This window comes from Mobula hypostoma, chromosome 9 (genome assembly GCF_963921235.1).
Source record: "Mobula hypostoma chromosome 9, sMobHyp1.1, whole genome shotgun sequence".
Classification (NCBI taxonomy): Eukaryota; Metazoa; Chordata; class Chondrichthyes; order Myliobatiformes; family Myliobatidae; genus Mobula; species Mobula hypostoma.
In genome coordinates this window covers 66,246,059-66,265,546 of record NC_086105.1, presented here as the reverse complement: position 1 = coordinate 66,265,546, position 19,488 = coordinate 66,246,059, and the positions used below count along the sequence as shown (strand labels likewise).

At 39.9% G+C, this 19,488-nt stretch overlaps 1 protein-coding gene across 6 annotated transcripts in view; it reads left to right on the top strand.

Annotated features, from left to right (window-relative positions):
• The window catches only part of nap1l1 (nucleosome assembly protein 1-like 1), a 77,430-nt gene that overhangs the window by 5,846 nt on the left and 52,096 nt on the right, over nt 1-19,488 (top strand). For 3 of the 6 annotated variants that reach the window (XM_063058436.1, XM_063058441.1, XM_063058440.1), the window contains exons 2-6: nt 9,069-9,100; nt 13,788-13,873; nt 15,044-15,149; nt 17,471-17,612; nt 19,249-19,347. In XM_063058436.1, the coding sequence (XP_062914506.1) occupies nt 9,084-9,100; nt 13,788-13,873; nt 15,044-15,149; nt 17,471-17,612; nt 19,249-19,347 (450 nt within the window). In that variant the 5' untranslated portion in view covers nt 9,069-9,083. The remainder of the gene's footprint in view (nt 1-9,068; nt 9,101-13,787; nt 13,874-15,043; nt 15,150-17,470; nt 17,613-19,248; nt 19,348-19,488) is intronic. The other 3 variants (XM_063058439.1, XM_063058437.1, XM_063058438.1) reach the window with 3 other exon arrangements.

The following is a 19,488-nucleotide window of genomic DNA, read 5'->3' as shown; positions in this document are numbered from 1 at the left end:
TACCTTTTCAAGTGCTATTTTACAGGTGATGTGTCTCAGAAGTATATGGAAGGGCAGAGATTTAGCACAATGCATATAGTGCTAGTTTTGGGGTCTTAATACTTATAGTCAAGGGCTATGCTGGTACATTGAAGGTAATAAATTTCATCCATCAATGATTGACCTTGTTTGTGTGGTTTTATTGAAATGCAATATTTTCATCCTATCCATTTACTCTTTACTTTGCAATTGTAGCTGTTATGCAAAATGACCCATTGGAAAATGGTCACCAATATGACATCAATAATTTTATAATTAACCCTACCATTGGGTTCCTTTTGATGAAATGCAGTGTTTTTTTTTAAATCACTGGCTAGGAAACTACATTATAGAACATAGAACACTACAGCACAGTACAGACCCTTCAGCCCATTATGTCATACTTTTCATAATCTTTCACTCCTTCATAGGCTTCCATTTGTCTATCATTTATGTGGCTATCTAAGAGTTTCTTGCATATTCCTAATATATCTGCCTCTACTGACTCCCCGGCAGGGGGTTCTACCCATGCACCACTGTTGATTAAAAATAGTTAAAACCTATCTTTGGCAATCCTTCTATACTTCCCTTCAGTCGCCTTAAAATGTTGCCACCTTAAATTAACCACTTTTGCCCTGGGGAAAGAGTCTCTGGCTATCCACCTGATCTGTGCCTCTTGTACACAAACATTCAAAGTTCAAAGTAAATTTTATCAAAAGTGTGTATGTCACCACATACATCTTTGAGATTCATTTTCTTGTGGGCATACTCTAAATCTATAGATTAATAGACATAACAGAATCAATGGCAGACTGCCCAACTAGGGTGCTCAACCAGAGTGCAGACGACAACAAAGAGGAAATAATAAATAAATGAGATCCTTGAAGTCCTTGAAAGGGTTATCATAGAAACATAGAAACATAGAAAATAGGTGCAGGAGTAGGCCATTCGGCCCTTCGAGCCTGCACCGCCATTTATTATGATCATGGCTGATCATCCAACTCAGAACCCAGCCTTCCCTCCATACCCCCTGACCCCTGTAGCCACAAGGGCCATATCTAACTTCCTTTTAAACATAGCTAATGAACTGGCCTCAACAGTTTGCTGTGGCAGAGAATTCCACAGATTCACCACTCTCTGTGTGAAGAAGTTTTTCCTAATCTCGGTCCTAAAAGGCTTCCCCTCTATCCTCAAACTGTGACCCCTCGTTCTGGACCTCCCCAACATCGGGAACAATCTTCCTGCATCTAGCCTGTCCAATCCCTTTAGGATCTTATACGTTTCAATCAGATCCCCCCTCAATCTTCTAAATTCCAACGAGTACAAGCCCAGTTCATCCAGTCTTTCTTCATATGAAAGACCTGCCATCCCAGGAATCAATCTGGTAATATGAGGAATGTTTGGTTCTAGGTCTGTACTCACTGGAATTCAGAAGGATGGAGTGGGGGGATCTCATTGAAACCTTTGGAATGTTTAAAGGCCTAGACAGAGTAGATGTGAGAGACTGAAAATCTGGCTGATTGGTGTTAGAACTCTTATCCAATGCTAGCAAGACCAAGGAGCTTGTATAGACTTCAGAAGGGAAAAACCAGCTAGTGTTCACCAGAGGATCACAGCCTCAGGATAGAGGGACCCCCTCTCAAAACAGATGCGGAGAAATTTCTTTAGCCAAAGGATGGTGAATTTGTGGAATTCGTTGCCACATGCAGCTGTGGAGGGCAGGCCATTGTGTGTATTTAAGGTTGAGATTGATAGGTTCTTGATTGGACATGGCATCAATGGTTATGGGGAGAAGGCCGGGAATGGGTTGAGGAGAAAAAAAAAGGATTGAATGGCGAGCAGACTCGATGAGCCAGATGGCCTAATTCTGCTCCAGTGTCTTATGGTCTTATGGAAAGTGAGTCCTCTGGTTGTGGGAGCATTTCAAATGATGGGGCAAGTGAAATTATTTGCTTTGGTTCAAGAACCTGATGGTTGAGGGGTATTGATGGTTCCTGAACCTGGTGGTGAGTCTGGGGGGCAGGGAGGGGGGGGGTCTCCTACCTTCCTGATGGTAGCAACAAGAAGAGAGCATATTCTGGGTGGTGTGTGTCCCTGATGATGAACACTGCTTTCCTTCCTATCTGAGTCCTGCTGAAGGGTTTTGACCCAAAACGTCAACTGTACTTTTTTTCCCATAGATGCTGCCTGGTCTGCTGAGTTTCTCTAGCATTTTGTGTGTGTTGCTTGAATTTTCAGCATCTGCAGATTTTCTCTTGTTACAGCTTTCCTACAAGTGTTTCATGTAGATGTGCTCAGTAGCTAGGAGGGTTTTACCTATGATGGACCGAGCTGATTACACTACTTTTTGTAGTATTTTCTGTTCAAAGGCATTGGTGTTTCCATACCAGGCTGTAATGCAGCCAGTCAGTATATTTTCCACTACACCATCTATGGAAGTTTGTCAAAGTTTTAGATGCCATGCTGCATCACTGAAAACTCCTGAGGAAGTAGAGGCGCTGTCATGCTTTCTTCGTAATTGCACTTGCACAGGACAATCCTCTGAAATAATAATACCTAGGAATTTAAAACTGCTAAACTTCACCTCTGATCCTCTGGTGAGGACTAGCTGGTTTTTCCCTTCTGAAGTCTATAATAAGCTCCTTGGTTTTGCTGACATTGGGTAAGAGTTATGACACCAATCAGCCAGATTTTCAGTCTCTCTCATATGCTGATCCATCACCACCTTGGATTTGGTCTATGACAGTATTGTCGTCAGCAAACTTGAATATGGCATTGGAGCAGAGCTTTAGCCACACAATCATAAGCATAAAGCAAGTAGAATGGGGGGGGGGCAAGCACGATCTGGTGGCGATTGTGGTGGAGATGATTTTGTCAATCTAAACTGACTGAGGTCTGCAAGTGAGGAAATCCAGGATCCAGCTGCACAAGGAGCTATTAAGTCCAAGGTCTGAGCTTATCAATTAGTTTTGGGAGGACTCGCCTCTTGTCCTCCATTGCTCCAAAGAGAGAAGTCCTAGCTTGCTTAGCCTATCAATCATTGCCTTCTAATGATCACCTGTTAAATCCACATTGCAATAGTACAACGGTGCCTCATGATTATGCAGTCACAAGGCAAATGTAATTTTCGTGGCCATCCATCAGCTACTGGTGTTGGTCCACATTGCGTTACTTACTCAATGTCATGATTCATGTCCTCTGTAAGATAGCCATGCATGGGTTAGCAAAACAAAAACATTTAGTATTATATCGCAACACACACAAAATGCTGGGGGGATCCCCACAGGTGGTGAATAAACAATAAACAATGGCAAATTTTGGGCCGAGACCCTTCTTCAGGACTGGAGAGGAAAGGGGAATAAAAAGGTGAGGGAAGGGGAAGGAGGCTAGCTGGAAGGTGTTTGGTAAAGCTAGGTGGGTGGGAAAGCTGGAGGACTGGAGAAGAAGGAATCTTAATAGAGTAGGAGAAGGGGCAAGGGGAATGATAGGTAGGAAAGGTAAAAGGTGCAGGTAGAAAATTGAAGGGGGGGGGAGGGAACTTCTTTTTAACCTGGAAATAAGGTGTTGCTCTTCCACTCTTGAGGGTGGTCTCATCCTGCATAAGAGGAGGCCATGGACCAACATGTTGGAATGGGATTGGAAATTGGAATTAAAATGCTTGGCCACCAGGAAGCTCCGCTTTTGGTGGATGGAGTAGGGGTGTTCGAAGTGGTCCCCCAATTTATGACATATCACTGATGTAGAGGCTGCATTAGAAGCACTGGACACAATAGATGACCCCAGTAGGTTTGAAGAGGGTATGTTGCCTCACTTGGAAAGACTTATTTGGGGCCCTGGATGGATGTGAGGGAGGAGGTGAATGTGCAGGTGTAGCACCTATGCTGCTTGCAGGAATAAATGCTGGGAGGGAGATTAGCGAGGAGGAGCAAATGGACAAGGGAACCTGTAGAATGCAGGGGGATGGTTATATAGGTTGCTTTGAGGAATAGAAGTGTGTCTGTTACACAAAAATTGTTACTTTAGAATCTAGTAGAGGTATCTGGATACCTCCCTCAAAAACAGTAGACGACCTACAGTGGAATCTATAGTGTTTTTCTATAATCTTACCTTTGTGACTGCACAAATGAAGATTGTAGAAGTGTATTTGTGACGATGACAGACTCTGTAGGATCTGTTTCAGGAGGTGACTTCAGTTAAGAGGTTGTTGACTGGATTGACAGGCTGAACATTAAGGGTTGGACTTGAATGGAAGAAGCTATTGAAAGTTCGCAATCTCAGTTATTACTGATGGTGGTATATTCCAACAAAGCACGTTCAGCTTATTCGTGAATGTTACTATGTTGTGGTGTTGGCAGGTAGGCTTGATTATTTTTCATTCTTGATTTTGGTTGAATCATCCTGTTTTTGCAATTGCCCAGAATTTGAAAGTCACTAATTTTCAAGCAACTCAATAAAATAGTATTTCGCCATTGAGATCAGATTCATAAGTCCTCTTACCTGTGTAAGGATATGTCGGATCACTCACTTGAAACGAATCATTTCAGAGGATTTATTTGTTGGATAGATTTTTGAATAGTCGGGGAATTAAAGGTTGTGGAGGAAAAAGCAGGTAGGTAGGTGTAGATGAGTCCTTGGCCAGATTAGCCATGATCTTATTGAATGGCGGAGCAGGCTCGATGGGCCGAATGAGTTTCTCCTGCTCCTGTTTCTCATTGGTGAATTGGCATAGGTTATACAAATATAGACTTCTGTGGTTTAAAGAAAAACTGTGTCATTGAGGGCTGGCAGTTTAGTTGCCTAATGGAAATTTGAAGGCTAATTTGAAAAAGAGAAAACTGGTGGTGAGACAAAGTTTGATCCATCTTTAATGGTACATGGGAGAGAAGAATCATTCATGATATTTGGCTTTTCCATCTATTGACCTGCCAAGAGGTCTTGCTTAAGAGAATTGCTTTGGGTTTGAGTTGTTTCAGAGTCAGGTTTATTGTCGTTGACGTATGTCGGGGAATTTGTTGTTTTGTGGCAGTAATGTGCAAGATAAAAGATAGGTTACAGTTTAAAAAAAATATGCAGAAGAGGAATGGTTCAAAAATCTGGCAAACGTTCCTAAAACTCACCTAAAAACTAGCATATGTGTACGTAGTTCGGCAGACAATTAGCAAGCCAAGCATGAGCTTTTGATACAGAAATATAGTCAAATTTAGTGGAATTTGACTTTTTCTTTGTAGATGTTTTAGCTTTGAATTTTTCTCAAATTTGCAGGCATTGTGGTGTACTTCAGTTGCTGTTTTGTTATCTCCCAAACTGCAGCTTCTGCTAATAAAATCAGTTCAGCAAGTGCATGGGAATGTATTGTCACGTGACAAATTGTATACTGTCCTGACTTGTAAGTATTTCACTATTCATTGTCACTGGGTCTAAAACCCGGAATTCCCAACCAACTTCATTGTGGGAGGTGAGGTTAATCCTCCATCAGTAGAACTAGTAGTGCTAGAAGATGGGTCATCACCACCTGTACATAGAGAACAGTTGTACATGGGCTTATCTTTGTTCCTAAAGTATTGAACGTAGCCACAACTATGTTTTAGAGAATTGGCAGTTGAAGGCTAATGTTGAAATGGGACGGTGAAAAATACAAAATGGTGCAATTAATGAGGCTGAGAACCAACACTTAATGAGGGGGACACTGAGAACCAACACTTGAAACCTACCTTCTGTAAATCTTCATTTTTGTGCACAGATAGGATGCAAGACAAACTGTTCCAGATAAAGGTATATCAAGGTTTGTGACTACAGTTGAGTCCCCAGCAAGGTTTTAATTGTTCTTTAATAGTGAAAGTTTAATTATTTGTTATTTGGATGAATAGATGCAAATGGTAAATATGAAATGTTGGATTTTAGTACTGAATCTCTTGAATAATTTGTCCATATAAGAGATGTGGTGATAAAGGCTTTGTGCCTTAACTTCAGTTTCAGTGCCACGTACTTTTAAAGTTGTAAAACATCAGTCTTTAATTGGTATGTTAAGACTTCCAGGGATGTGCAAACTGACCAGTTCTCACCAGAATTCAAGATGAAAATCCTCAGTATATTTCTGAAGATACAGGGGAGAATATGAGACGCTGTGTGTGTTTATTACTTTGCGGTGGCTCAGGCTGATTAATATGCCAGTTTTAACTGAATAAATGTTTTGATACATGGCATGAATTAAGGTTAAATACAACTTTGGGTGTTGGGTTGGGTACAATGTTGGGTTACTTCACTGCATTAGATGCAAGTATAACTACAAGCAGCAGCGGGTAAAGAAGATGGTTCAATTCTTAGACCATTTCATGTGGCTGACATTGCAGAATAGATCAGTTTGAAGAGTTCATCATTCAGTAGATCAGGAACAGGAAAGTTATAGGGAAAATTTCTTTGGATTATGCCAAGAGGTCTTGTGAGGTTTGAAATTGTTCAGGATACCAGGAAAGCTTGCTGGTACCTTGACAATACTTCAAGACCTAGGATCCTTCTATGCACTTTCTAGCTTGACCAGTATAAAAACTGATGAAATTCAGCACCTTTATTTTGAAATATAAAATTACCATTCAAAGGGGAGATTGAGATCATGAAGGTCATAAAGAAAGTTTTTGGCACGTTGGCCTTCATAAATCAAAATATTGAGTACAGGAAAGGGGATGTTATGTTGAAGTTTTAAGATGTTGGTGAGGCCTAATTTGGAGTATTGTGTGTAGTTTTGGTCACCTACCTACAGACACTAAGATTGAAGAGTACAGAGAATTTACAAGAATGTTGTTGGGACTAGAGGACCTGAGTTATAAGGAAAGCTTCAATAGGATAGGACTTTATTCCTTGGAACATGGAAGACTGAAGGTGGACAAACAACAAACAAAGTCCTGACGAAGGGTCTCGGCCTGAAACGTTGACTGCACCTCTTCCTAGAGATGCTGCCTGGCTTGCTGCGTTCACCAGCAACTTTTATGTGTGTTGTAGACTGAAGGTGGAGACTTGATAGAGGTGTACAAAATTGAAGGGGATAAGTAGGGTATATGCAAGCAGGCACCCACTGAGATTAGGTGGGACTACAGCTAGAGATCTTGAGTTAAGTGTGAAAAGTGAAATGTTTAAGAGGAATCTTGACTGAGGGTTGTGAGAGTGGAACGAGCTGCCAGCACAAGTGGTGCATGGGAGTTTGATTTCAATTTTAAGAGAAGATTGGACAGATATGTGTGGGGAGGGGTGCGGAATGGAGGGCTATGGTCTGTGTGCAGATTACTAGGACTAAGCAGTTAAAGTGGTTTGGCATGGGCTAATGGACCTCAAAGGACTTATTTCTGTGCTGTACATTTTTGACTCAGCAACACCTGGAGAAATGCAGTGTTAGGCAGTATTTATGGAGATGAAGAAACAGTTGGATGTTTCAGGCAGGGTGCCTTTTTCAACACTGGAAAGGAAGGGAAAAGAAGCCAGAACAAGGTGGGGCAGAGAGGTGGTGTACAAGCTGGCAGGTGAGTTAATACGAGGTGGGGGGGGGAGGGGATGAAGTAAAAACTGAGCTTTGTTGCAGCTGCAGAATCTCTTATTTATAGGTTGAGATCATGTGGCTGTTGACAAATAGTGAAATCTGTCATCAAACAGGTATGCTAATGCAGGTATCTTTGTGACACATGGAAATCTGACTTGAAGCAGTCACAAATCTCGTATTTTAAATCTCTTGTGGACGCAGAGTTTTATTAGATGACAGGCTGGAGATAATACAAAAAAAATTAAGGGGCTTTCATTTGTGCTCACTGGCTCAAGGAGATGGATGAAGTTGGTGCGTTCTGCATGGTCTAGTTTCCATTCTCTGCTGGGAAATTAAGCAAGTAAAGTGGTAGTGATACACTGGATTAAAGTGCTTTGACATCAGGAGTCAGCATTTAGCTTGCAAGTCTATTCTACTTTTGAATGGCTGTTGATGTAACTTTTGGCTAATGGTCAGTGAATTACTGAAGTGTAGTAATTGTCTCTGCAGGAAAAGTAGAAAGCAACACTGCTGTGAAATTGTGGCTGAAGATAATTTTACAGTCCCTGACCCTTGGATCTAAATTTATGGTGATTAAGAGCAATGATTGTCTGTCTTGCCACATGTCCCATTATTTGCAATTGTTTTTCATATGAAGAGCAACAAAATTCATGTTTTTGATGCACTAGTTACATATTTGGTTTATTTATGATACATTTCAGTCACTTTTCAGAATAATTCAATAATCTGATTCGAATTTGGCAGTTTAAAATGGTATACGGATTTTTGCACTGCAAGAATGTATTATAGTGCCCTCCAGTTGTGAAAACTGATACTGCAACTGGTAAGATTTTTAGTTGGCACATGTCTACCATACTATCCTCCTTGTCACTTCTGTATTTTAGTTTTGTATTTCGCACTAACTTAACTGTTTATACCTGGAATTGCTTTGCTACTCTTTAAAACTGGAATGATATCCTGTTGTATGCAGCTTATTAAAAGTTTGTCTGTTTGCCCAAAATAAGTGTACATTTGAGAATTCCTTACTGGGGTGCTTACTGTGATCAAGTTCTGTTTAGTTTAGGATGAATATTTTAATGATTTGTAGCTCTAAAGATGGCTACAGAGAATCTTTCAGGGGCTATATTTCTGGTGTTTGATTTACCTATAAACTTGATTTTTCAGGAGAACACAGGTGCCATAGTAGAGTAGTAGTGAGTTACAACTCAGAGTTAAGAGTTTTGATTATTGGAGTTCAATATCAACACCGTCTCTAAATAGTTCGTACGTTCTTCCCAAGACTGCGTGGGTTTCCTGCAGGTAGTCCGGTTTCCTCCCATTTTCCAAAGACGTACTGGTTGGTAGGTTAATTGGTCATTGCAAGTTATCCTGTGTTTAGGCTAGGGATAAGTAGGTGGGTTACTGGGTGGCAAGATTTGTTGGCGCAGAAGGGCTGATTCCATGCTGTATCTTTAAATAGATAAATTAACAGTTAAAATCCGTAACTTTGAAATCACATTGAACTTTCCCTTTTCCTCCCCAGATACAACTTTTGAAGATGGCAGACATTGACAAGTAAGTATCTGAATCACAGAAACTACTTAATCTGTAAATTGACTGTGTTTAGTATTTAATGAATGTATGGGTCTGGTAATTTAAATAGCTGGGGTGGGGATGAGGCTCAAATTTTGGTAGCAGTTGGGAGGGTGGGTCGGGGAAAGTTAAGGAACAAGGTGATGGTATATGGAAATGAAATGGGTATAAGTGACCAGAATGGGAAGGGAGCAATGTATACTAAAGTGAACATCCATTAGAGCAGAGAAGATGGTTTAGATGGTTCTTTGTCTGAATGGGCACAGCTTTGGTGGTTGATAACTGCATGGCGGAAAGGGATGGGTACAGTCTGGAATGCAAAGAGATCAAGCTTGGTAATAAATATTCCAAGATACCTTTTAGAAGAGACTAACAAAATGGAAAAGGAAGAGAAATCACTGGTTTTAAAAAAAAAAAGAAAAAGGAATATAGCTTGGAAAATGAAGCAGCAGCAGTTTGGAAACAGCAAAAACAATACATTGGTGGGGGTTGTTTTCAGGCTCCCTAATGGTAAGGGAGGGCATATTATTTCTAAGAAAGGTAGAGGCACATATCAAAGGGTAATGAAGAATCACAGTGGACTGTAATCTGCACAGAATGATTAATCAAATTAGTAATAGTGGGAGAATTAATTCAAGGTTTAAAGAAATGATTTCCTAAGTCAATGACAAGCCACTGAGGGGAACATTTTCTAAAGACAGTGTTACGTGTGGAGAAGGTTATTTTGTTGTTAAAGGAGGCTTTAGGTAAGTGTGATCATGTGATGGAATTCCATGTACATATTAAGAGTGACAGTTTATTCAGAATCTTATCTGAATTTTAAAAACTCAAATATGAATTGGCTACAGGAGATTAGAAAACCATTTTGAAAGATATAGTAGTAAATTAATAATTGGTAGCATATTGAAGGCGTTAAGGTAGAACTAAGGAATAAGAAAGGTTTGAGCACGTTAATGGGATTATATTATAGACCACCCAAGAGTCCATGGGATTTAGAAGAACAAATTTGTAGAGAGGTTGCAGAGTTTTGCAAGAAATGCAGGGTTGTTATAGTGGGTGATTTAATTTTCTACATTGACTGGGACTCCCATACTGTAAAAGGACCGGATGGGATAGAGTTTGTGTTCAGTAACATTTCCTTAGTGCACAGAAGTCCCAACGAGAGAGTGTGCGATACTTGATCTGTGATTAGTGAACGAGACTGGGCTGGTGACAGAAGCTTGTAGAGGGAAACACTTTGCATCTACAGTCCTGATGAAGGGTCTCAATCTGAAATGTAAACTGTTTACTCCTTTCCATGGTTGCCGCCTGGCCTGCTGAGTTCCTCCAGCAGTTCATGTGTTATTTTCCATCTCTTGATCATAATGTGATTAGTTTCAAAGTAAATATGAAATAAGATGGGTCTGGTCTGTGGGGTGAGATTCTAAATTGGAGAAAGGCCAATTTTGATGGTATCAGGATCTGGCTTGTGTGGATTGGGACAGGTTGTTTTCTGGCAAAAGTGTACTTGATAAGTTGAAGACCTGCAACAATATATTGAGTACAGGAATTGGGGTGTTATATTGAAATTGTATAAGACATTGGTGAGGTCTAATGTGGAGTATTGTGTGCAATTTTGGTCACCTATCTACAGGAAATATGTAAATAAGATTGAAAGCGTGGAGATATTACAGTGATGTTGCCGGGACTTGACCTGAGTTATAGGGAAAGTTGAATAGGTTAGGACTTCATCCTCTAGGGCATAGAAGATTGAGGGGAAATTTGATAGAGATATACAAAATTGAGGTATAGATAGGGTAAACGCAAGCAGCCTTTTCCACTGAGATTGGGTGAGACTGCAACTAGAGATCATGGTTCCGGGTGAAAGCTGAAATACAATGGGAATATGAAGGGGATCCTCTTCACTCAGGGTGGTGAGAGTGTGGAATGAGCTGCCGGAGCAAGTGGTGTATGTGGGGTCGATTTCAACTTTCAAGACAAATTTGGCGAGGTACCTGATGGAAGGGGTATGGAGGGATAAGGGGTGCATTTCATTGGGACTAGGCAGGTTAATGATTCAGGGCAGATGAAATGGTCTGAAGGGTCTTTCTGTTCTGTAGTGTTCTAAGTGCGTCCATTTGGGTTGGGTACTGCAGGGTGTGGTGCTGGGGCCACCCTCGAGTCGCCTAGACATCTGCGTGTGCGGCTCCCGAGTTGAGCATAGTGGTGGTTTAAAGTGTCTAAATCTGAGTGACACACACAAAATGCTGGAGGAATTCAGCAGGCCAGGTAGCGTATAGATGAAGGGTCTCAGCCCGAAACGTCGACTATACTCTTTTACAGATGCTGCCTGTCCTGCTGAGTTCCCTAGCATTTTGTGCGTGTTGCTTGGATTTTCAGCATTTGCAGATTTTCACTTGTTTATGCTCAATCTGATTTGAGTGAGGATTATTAAGTATTCAAGTTAGCTGAGCTTAGGTTGGGTTGTGATGAAAATACTGGGCACATTTCAGGTAAATGGAATGTAAAATGTGAGTTCATCTACTTCAGTAGAAAAACAAATGAGGTTTTCAAAAGTGACATTGAAATTTTTGTCAGATAACATGGGTGTCCATGCACATGAAAAGTTAACTCGTAGATTGAACAAGCAATTAAGGCATATGGTATTTTGGCCTTTACTTAAAAAAAAGATTTTAATAAAGAGTCTGCTCAGTCATACATGTGTCTTGCTGCACTAACAGAGCTTGGTGAACACTGAAAAAATTGTTTAGGCAGGTTGTGCTTATTCTCTCAAGTTTAGAAGAATGATAGTTATTCTATGGAAACCTGCCAAGTTCTCATAGGGCTCGATAGGATAAATGCAGGAATGTTTCCCTTAACTTGGGTATCCAACATCAAGGTTAGCAGTTTCAAAGTAACAAGTCACCCCTCGAGGAAGACGAGAAATTTCTAAACCTTTGGAATCTGATAACTGTCATCTATTGCTCTTAGGTTTTTTTTCAAGAAAAAGATTGGATATTAAAGATATTGAAGAATAAGGATTTAGTGCAGGAAAATAATATTGGGGTAAATTTCAGGTTGACAGTTTAAATGATGGTGGAGCAGAAGTGGGAGTTGAATGTCTTTGTGTTCTCGTATTGAACCACAGAATCCAGTATGTGCGTATGGAACTTGGGGCCATTTCTGGCAGATGTAGCCAACTGTCAAATCATCAATAAAATGGTGCTGTCAAATGGGATTCACCAGTAAACTGCTCAGTTTGCTTTCCCAGAATCATTCAGTTCCTGACCATTGTAGCTTCAATTTAAGTATGAGCATGCATCTTCTCCAATATGCATGTTGCAAGGGTGATCACCATTAAGACAGTATCTGACCAGAATGGCATTAAGAAAGCCTAGTAATTCTCGAGTTGATATGAATTTTGGGAAAATCTGGCTGGAATCTTAACCCCTCAAAATAAAAATGTGTGTGATGATTGAAGCACTGCCATGTCTGACCACCTGCTATTAGAATTTTAGTGTATGATTGGTTAGCTTCAACAAAATAACGGGAGCACTTCCACCCCAAATATTGCTTGCATCAAAGAACGTTGGCTTAAAAGCAGCTAGGGATGGGACATAACTGGGGATATTCACATCATGGCAATGAAGGGTTCAATTTTATTATCATAACTTGGTGTATCCATAGTCTGTTAGTAACAATATGTGAACTTAATTGTTTTTTACTGTCTCTGTATTGTGTAAGGCAAAGTAATAGCAGTAATCCTGGCAAGTGTAAGGCAGTGGTTGGATGCAATCACATTGTTTTAAATTATGGCTACTGATTTAGTGGAGATACCCAGGAATGGACATTATTTGTTCAGCATCCTTGATCTGGCCTAACAATGGTGAGCAATCACAGGCATCCATGAAGTTCAGGTAAAGTATTCATTGGAATGAACAATAATTTGAAGTCCTCCCGAATTTTGTCAAATTAATAGTAATAGTTGATGAGCGTTAACTTGGCTGTTGTATTTGGTTAGTAAAGCAAGCAATAGCACTTTAAATCTGTAGAAGACTTGTGCACAAGTGATATCTAATTTAAAAAATTACAATACATTGTAGTGTTTTTGGCAATTAAAAAAAATCCTCTATTTTCACTAGGTGCAGTGCTAAGAAATGTTAACTAGTGTTAAAAAATCTGCAAGCTAATTTCACTTGACTTCGTAATCTGTATATGTACATAGTCTGCACTCTAGGCAATCCAGAATATTATAAATTGGCAGTCATACCAAGTACTATTAAATCTTGTTGACCTGTAATTGACCTGAATCTATGATGCTTCCTTCCCCTCCCTCCAACTTTATTTGGGTGGCATCCCCTTTCCTTCACAGCCTTGAAGAAGGGCCTCACACCAAAACATTGACTGTTTATCCATTTTCATAGATGCTGCCTGACCTGCTGAGTCCCTCTGACATTTTGTATGTGTTGCTTTGGGTTTCCAGCATCTGCAGACTTTCTCGTGTTTGTGGTTCCTAGTTCACTTCTTGTCAGAATGGATTTTAAGTATTATTTTTTAATTGGATTTTAGAAAGTATTACTAATTTGTAGCTGTAGGTCAGCTTTTAAAGTTGAAGGCATTTATCCTAATACATTCTTTGTGATTACAAAGTTATTGTTGTTGAAATGTCTTGTTTGAAAATCTATTTTAGCAAAGAGCAGACTGAAAGTGATCAGAAAGAAGATATGGAGGATGTGGAAGATATTGAGGAAGAAGAAGCATCTGAAGATAACAAAGGTATTTTTTGCACAACTTTACATCTTGAATTCACTGAGCTTTAGAAATAGATCAGTAATTATAATTAATATGAATACAGACAACTTTTGTTACTCTAATAGTGCTGTTTTGATGAAAGGAGTGAGTGTTAACTGGTAGGGTAATGAGAATTAGTTAAAGAGAAGTAGCGTGCTTAATGGTCGTTAATCCAATAAACATGTTGGTGATCAGTAGATACAAAAATAGCAAGAGATCAAAAGTAGTTGGTAAAATTTATGAAAATCTGCACATTTGAAAATCATCTGTTAACACCTCAGGAGAGTAAAAGGAAATGGGTTTGTGTACCCGGTTCAATTGTTACCACTGGTATTGTTTGAATCTTCTCCAAATCTCAGTTCACCTTTCACCTTTTTGGTTTGGCATCAAATCTTGCCTTTCACTGATAATTATCAGTATTCTGCCTGCTGCCACAACTGCTTTGTGTCATCCATTCCTGCTCCCCGAAAGATATCCATCCTGTTGCCCCCCCCCCCACAAAAAAACCTATTAGGTCCACTTTCATGGTTGAGGCATTGAAGTTTTTCCCTCTTGCTGGAGCTGAAGTTTCAAATCTTGCCTTTTAAAAGTAAATTGAGTAGAGTGTCAATAAAAGCAATAGATACTGCATGGAAGTTCAAAGTAAAATTCATTATCAGAGTACATGTCACCACATACAACCTTGAGATTCTTTTTCTGTGCAAATCTATAGGACAGGAACTAAACATTAGGTACTGCAAACAAACTGCAAAAGCAAGTATAAATAAATAGCAATAAATAACAAGCATGAAGTAACAATATAACCGTCCTAAATGAGTGTATCTATCCCCTTTTGTTCAAGAGCCTAATGGCTGAAGGGGTAGTAACTTCCTGAACCTGGTGGTGCAAGTCCTGAGGCTCTTGTACCTTCCACCTGATGGCATTAGTGAGAAGCGAGCATGACCTGGGTGGTGGGGATCGCTGATGATGGATGCGGCTTTTCTCAGTGTTAAGATTTATACTTTCTTTTCAGGAATGTTGATAGCTGTAGCTGCAACTTTTGAAGTTTTCCCTTCCTGTAACTTAAGTAATTACTGTAATCTTTGTATAAAAACTGTTGTATGGCAATCCACTACTTGTCATAATGAGTTGTGCGATTTCCACCCACTACATAAGCAGCTCGACAACTTACAGTTCAGATGATGCAGAATCCACGGATTTTGGCAGCACTGCAGGAGCGACTTGACGGACTTGTTGGAAACCCATCTGGTTACATAGAAAGGTAAAGATTATTGTGTCACTGTTAGCTGTTACATGTCAGGAGTGTAGCTAATAAAGTGGCCATAGTAGTGGAAACTAGTCTGCTCCTGCAGCCTGAACTTGAAAGTTCCACGTGTTGTGTATTTAGAGATGCTGTTTGCACGCACTGTTGTAACACGTGGTTATTCGAGTTTCCTGAGTAATGTGGTTATTTGAGTTGCTGTTCTCTTCTGACTTCTGTCGTTAAAACATTTTTGCCTAGAGAACTGCTGCTCACTGGATTTATTGTTTTTCGCACCATTTTCTGTAAACATAGACACTGTTGTGCATGAAAATCCCAGCTCAGTTTCTGAGATTCTGAAACCACTTCATCTGGCACCAACAATCATTCCACAGTCAGTCACCTAGATCACATTTCTTGGCCATGTCTGCATGATTTTATGCATTAATTTGCTACCATGTTTGCCTGATTAGATATTTGCATTACCTAGTAGGTGTACCTAATAAAATGGCCACTAAGTGTGTGTGTGTGTGTGTGTGTGTGTGTGTGTGCTCTGTGTGACAGGTGCATTGAATCAGTATTAATATTGGAAATTAACTTTATGACACGTTCGGCCAGCATTGTGTTCTTAAGAGTCAAGTTGCCAAATGGGAAATGCTTTGCAATGATGCATAGCTGGACCCAGAATCTCAGCTTCCTCAACTGAGGATCTAATTGGAATAGAGAACTACTGGAAATGGCTGTACATTTGGAGAGTTTTTAAAATACTGACTCATCTTGATTTGAGCATTCTAAGTGAAACTTCCTTCTTTTGGGTTGTCAAGTAAAATGGGCCAACTCCAAAATTAGCATTTGTTGGTTTGAATTTTGGTAAAAGTAACCAGCAGTCAAGTTGAGAAATGGTGTTCGTTTGTGCCTGGAACTTATTTGTGGAGGTATATTCCTGACTTGGAAGGCAGCATGGATTGCAGTTTCCCAAATCTCATGGTGTGCTAAACAGTGAAGTTGGTGGGGGAGATGGGTAATGAGATAGTAATAGATTGCATGAGGGTGTGTAATAATGGAATTGGCATTTGTGTTGGCTGGTTTGTGGTTCATTGATGCAGAGAAAATGAGTGGTGAATTCTGGACAGAAAGATCAAAGAAGCGTTTTAGGTTGGATATACAGTAATTCCAAAGGAAACTTTGTAATAGGGACATGTGCATAAATCTAACCATGTGGGTATAGTTTGTGATGCAAATAAGATCCTGGGATTCATAAACAAAAAATAAAAACATACACGTTATTACAACCTTTTACAATTGCTGGTTAAGCTGTACTAGAGTATTGAGATTGGTTATAGTCACCACACCGTTATAAGTGTACTAGAATTAGGATTACTAGGATGAGGAACTTGAAGACAGTTTGTTCTTATTGAAGCAAACAATTTGAGAGGGGATTTGATAAAGCATAAGACTGATGGAGAAGCTGTTCATAAGAGGCAAAAGATGTAGCAATTAGAGAATACTGTTACTGCAGAGATGGCTTATGATCTGGTCTTTGTGGGTAGTGGATATTGTTGGTATGGGCTTTCTAAAGAGAAATGGATAGGCATTTGAAGGGCAATAACCTGCAGGTTATAGTAAGCAAGTGAGTAACTTAACTGTTTTTGATGTTTTGCTGACCTTCAGTATTCAAACTAAAATACATAAATGAAGCAATGTCACAACAAAAATAATAATCTTCAAGTTCAGTTTGTCATTCAACCATACACAAGTATATTGCCAAATGAAACAATGTTCCTCTGCACCAAGATGCATAACACAGAACATATAACTCACCTGCCCAAGTAATATTACCACAAATAAATTAACTTATGACACAAGTTTAAAAAGTAAACAGTATAATGTTACTGGCACTTCATATGTGATTGGATCTGTGTGGTGAAGTGAGTTCAGTAGCCTTATAGCTTGGAGGAAGCTATTTCTCTTCTGAACAGTTCTTGTCCTAATGCTATGGTACCTCCAGTCTGATGGTAGGGGTCAGTGAGATTATAGGATGGATGTGAGGGATCTCTGACAGTGCTATGTATGCAGCACCTCTGATGAATATCTGTGGGTGGAAGAGAGACCCCAATGATCCTCTCAGCAATCCTTGCAATCCTTTGTGGTGTTGAGGGACCAGGTGAGATTATCTATTATGTGCACACTGAGAAACTTGGTGCTTCCCTCCATGGAGGAGGCTTTTACGTTCAGTGAGGTTCAGCCTGCACCTTCCTGAGGTCCACAATGTAAATAGTGTTGGGTCTTTGGCTGTATTCTAGGAGCAAGTAAGTTCTAATTGATCTTATTCTGGTATTTAGCTTGCCCAAAATTGTGAAGAAGCGTGTAAATGCTTTGAAGAACCTTCAGGTGAAGTGCGCACATATAGAAGCCAAGTTCTATGAAGAAGTCCATGAATTGCAAAGAAAGTATGCTGCTCTCTATCAACCGCTTTTTGATCAGGTGAGATGGTTCGTTGGTCATGCACCTGAGCTTGGATTTGAAAAGTCTATTTTCTGTCTTGAATTCAGAACAATAACATTCGAACAGCAATACAATAGCATTTTCAAATTTGATCTGTACATCTCCACACCATACTCTTAAGTGCTGCATACTTCCTAACAGGTTTCCACCTGAGGCGTGGATCACTGGATCATTTGTTATTGAATAGGAATTGTAAATCTCCCCTGATATTTTGCACTTGGATTTTTTTGACAATTCCAATCTACTTGGTCTTGTACAACCTGATTAGCAGATGAGATGCTTTTTAAATAATTGTGTTCAAACTGTCTGCAGTTTCACAATGCATTAGATATGCAAAATTGAGGATATAGATAGGGAAGATTCCTACACTCCATCTGCCAGAAAAACTGGGATTTCCCAGTGGCTGCCCATTTTAATTCCACTTCTCATTCCCATTCTGACATGTTGATCCATGGCTGCCTCTACTGTCGCAATGAGGCCACACTCAGGTTTGAGGAACACTGTCAGGGTAGCCTCCAACCTGATGGCATGAACATCGATTTCTTGAACATCTGGTAATCGACCCTCCTTCACCATTTGCCAACCCCATTTCCCTTTCTCCAGCCCTGTATCTCTTTCAGCAATCAACTTGCCAGCTCCTCACTTCATCTCCCCCAGTTTTACGTATCACCCTGTGTTTCTCTCTCCCATCCCCCAGCTTTTAAATCTACTCGTCATCTTTCTTTCTCCAGTCCTGCTGAAGGGCTTGGCCTAAAACGTCGACTGTACTTTTTCCATAGATGCTGCCTGGCCTGCTGAGCTCCTCCAGCATTTTGTGTGTGTTGCTTAGATTTCCAGCATCTCTTGTTCGGGAAAATACAAACACGCTTTTTCCACTGAGGTTGGATGAGACTAGAACCAGAGATCTTTAGGCTAAGGGTGAAATCTGAAATATTTGAGGGGAACCTGAGGGCAAGCTTCTTTATTTAAGAGGGTGGAATGAGCTGCCAGTGGAAGTGGTGGGTGTGGGTTTGATTTCAACATTTAAGAGAGGATTGGATAAGGACATGGATGGAAGGGCTATGGAGGGCTGTGATCCATGTACAGGTTGATGGAACTGGGCAGTTTGGCATTGACCAGGTAGGCCAAAGGGCTTGTTTTTGTGCCGTTGTGCTCTGTGACTGTATTGGTCTTTGTGTGTGTGTGTATATGTGTATAAATATTATACACACACATATACACACAAAGCATTTTACAATTTTGAAAACGAGTGGTTAGCTACCATTAGGTAGAAAGTAGCTCAACTCACAGATTTTTTGAGTCCATTATTTGGAACAAGACCAGTGTACTTTTAATTTCTGGGCATTTTGTGAAAACAATTTCTGTTGATGGCCTTTGCTGTAAGATTTTTAAGTCCTCTTGCTCGAATAGATTTGCGGTTAGTACAGCATTGAACAATGTATAACTAATTCTGGAAAACTTCCTTGCACTGCCATAATAACTGTTCAAAAGATGCACTTTGCCATTTATTGCCTTTTATATTGTCTTAATCATGTAGCTGCATAAGTTACTTGGAGAGTAAAAGATCTGGGTTAAGAATTCCCATTAACTAATGAATCTCTTGTTCATTCCTTAGAGGAGTGATATTATCAATGCCATCCTTGAGCCGACAGAGGAGGAGTGCAAGTGGCAAGGAGATGAAGAAGAGGAATTATCAGTAAATATTCTAGATTTTGTAAGCTGTATTTGTGCAGGTGACATGATTTATTAGAATTTAACCTGTGTAGCACTTGTTATCTATAATGTAAGCTAGATAGTGTGATATCTAAACTTGGTACTTTTTGCAACACCTTGTTTTAAATAACGTAATAATTAC